The sequence below is a fragment of the Aureococcus anophagefferens genome (genome assembly GCF_000186865.1).
Source record: "Aureococcus anophagefferens unplaced genomic scaffold AURANscaffold_1730, whole genome shotgun sequence".
NCBI classification, from domain to species: domain Eukaryota; class Pelagophyceae; order Pelagomonadales; family Pelagomonadaceae; genus Aureococcus; species Aureococcus anophagefferens.
Genome location: NW_008706528.1, coordinates 1 through 880, shown reverse-complemented (window position 1 = coordinate 880; position 880 = coordinate 1). Strand labels below are relative to the sequence as shown.

The window sequence follows — 880 nt, the reverse complement described above, 5'->3', positions numbered from 1 at the left end:
CGCGTCGCCTCGTTCGTGTATGACGGCAACATGCACACAGTGAAGTGATCAAAACTCGGATTCTGATAGCCTGGATTTAAAAGTCAACATTTTTGTTGAACTTCAGCACTTTTGTTGAAGTTAAATCTTGCGATTTCTTGACCCGAACCAGCGACCGCGCGCAAAAAGTCTTCGCAAACGTGCAATCAACGCGTGAGTATCATCAAGCTTGCTTTGATACGACCATTTAACCAATTTTGGCCGTGATTTCAGCCCGCGGACCTCCGCGACACCGCGCCCGCGCGCGCGGTCGACGCACAGCCTCTATGGAGGACTAATGACTCTGGCTCCGCCGGCCGGAATTCGATGATTGATCTTTATTAATTAATTTCCTATGGGCGTGTCTAGATGTACGTTGATCACTTCACTGCATGCACAGCAGCATCGACCTCGACCTCGAGTGCTGACGACAATGGCCATGCGTGCGCTCTTCCTCTTGCCTGCGGCTCTGGCCCTCGTCGCACCACCAGCGGCGCGCCGCGTTCATCAACCGCTGCGCGCCGCGACGCTCGAGTCGCTCGAGCAGATCCCGACGCCGGCCTTCGGGTCCACGATGGGCGACGACGTGACAAGGCTCAAGGCGCAGATCCTCCACTACGGCGCGACGCTCGACCGGGGCCAGGGCTACAACCCGACGTCCGGCGACCAGTACAAGGGCAAGATGGACGCCGCCATCGCCAAGGTCGACGAGCTCGTCGCCCGAAGCACCGGCGCCGTCGCGGACCCCGCCAAGCTCGAGGGCCGCTGGGAGCTCGTGTTCTCGTCCGTGCCGCACGGCATCTTCCGGAGCAGCCCCTTCTTCCTGGCCATCGAGGAGGCCTACCGCCGCGTGGGCACGCCG

At 60.1% G+C, this 880-nt stretch overlaps 1 protein-coding gene across 1 annotated transcript; it reads left to right on the top strand.

Annotated features, from left to right (window-relative positions):
• Positions 1 to 451: 451 nt before the first annotated feature.
• On the top strand, positions 452 to 868 carry AURANDRAFT_69425 (hypothetical protein; the record flags this gene model as incomplete). Its single annotated transcript, XM_009045194.1, has 1 exon — positions 452 to 868. A coding segment is annotated over one exon (417 nt), but the record flags the coding sequence as incomplete, so codon positions are not given.
• Between the last annotated feature and the right edge of the window lie 12 nt (positions 869 to 880).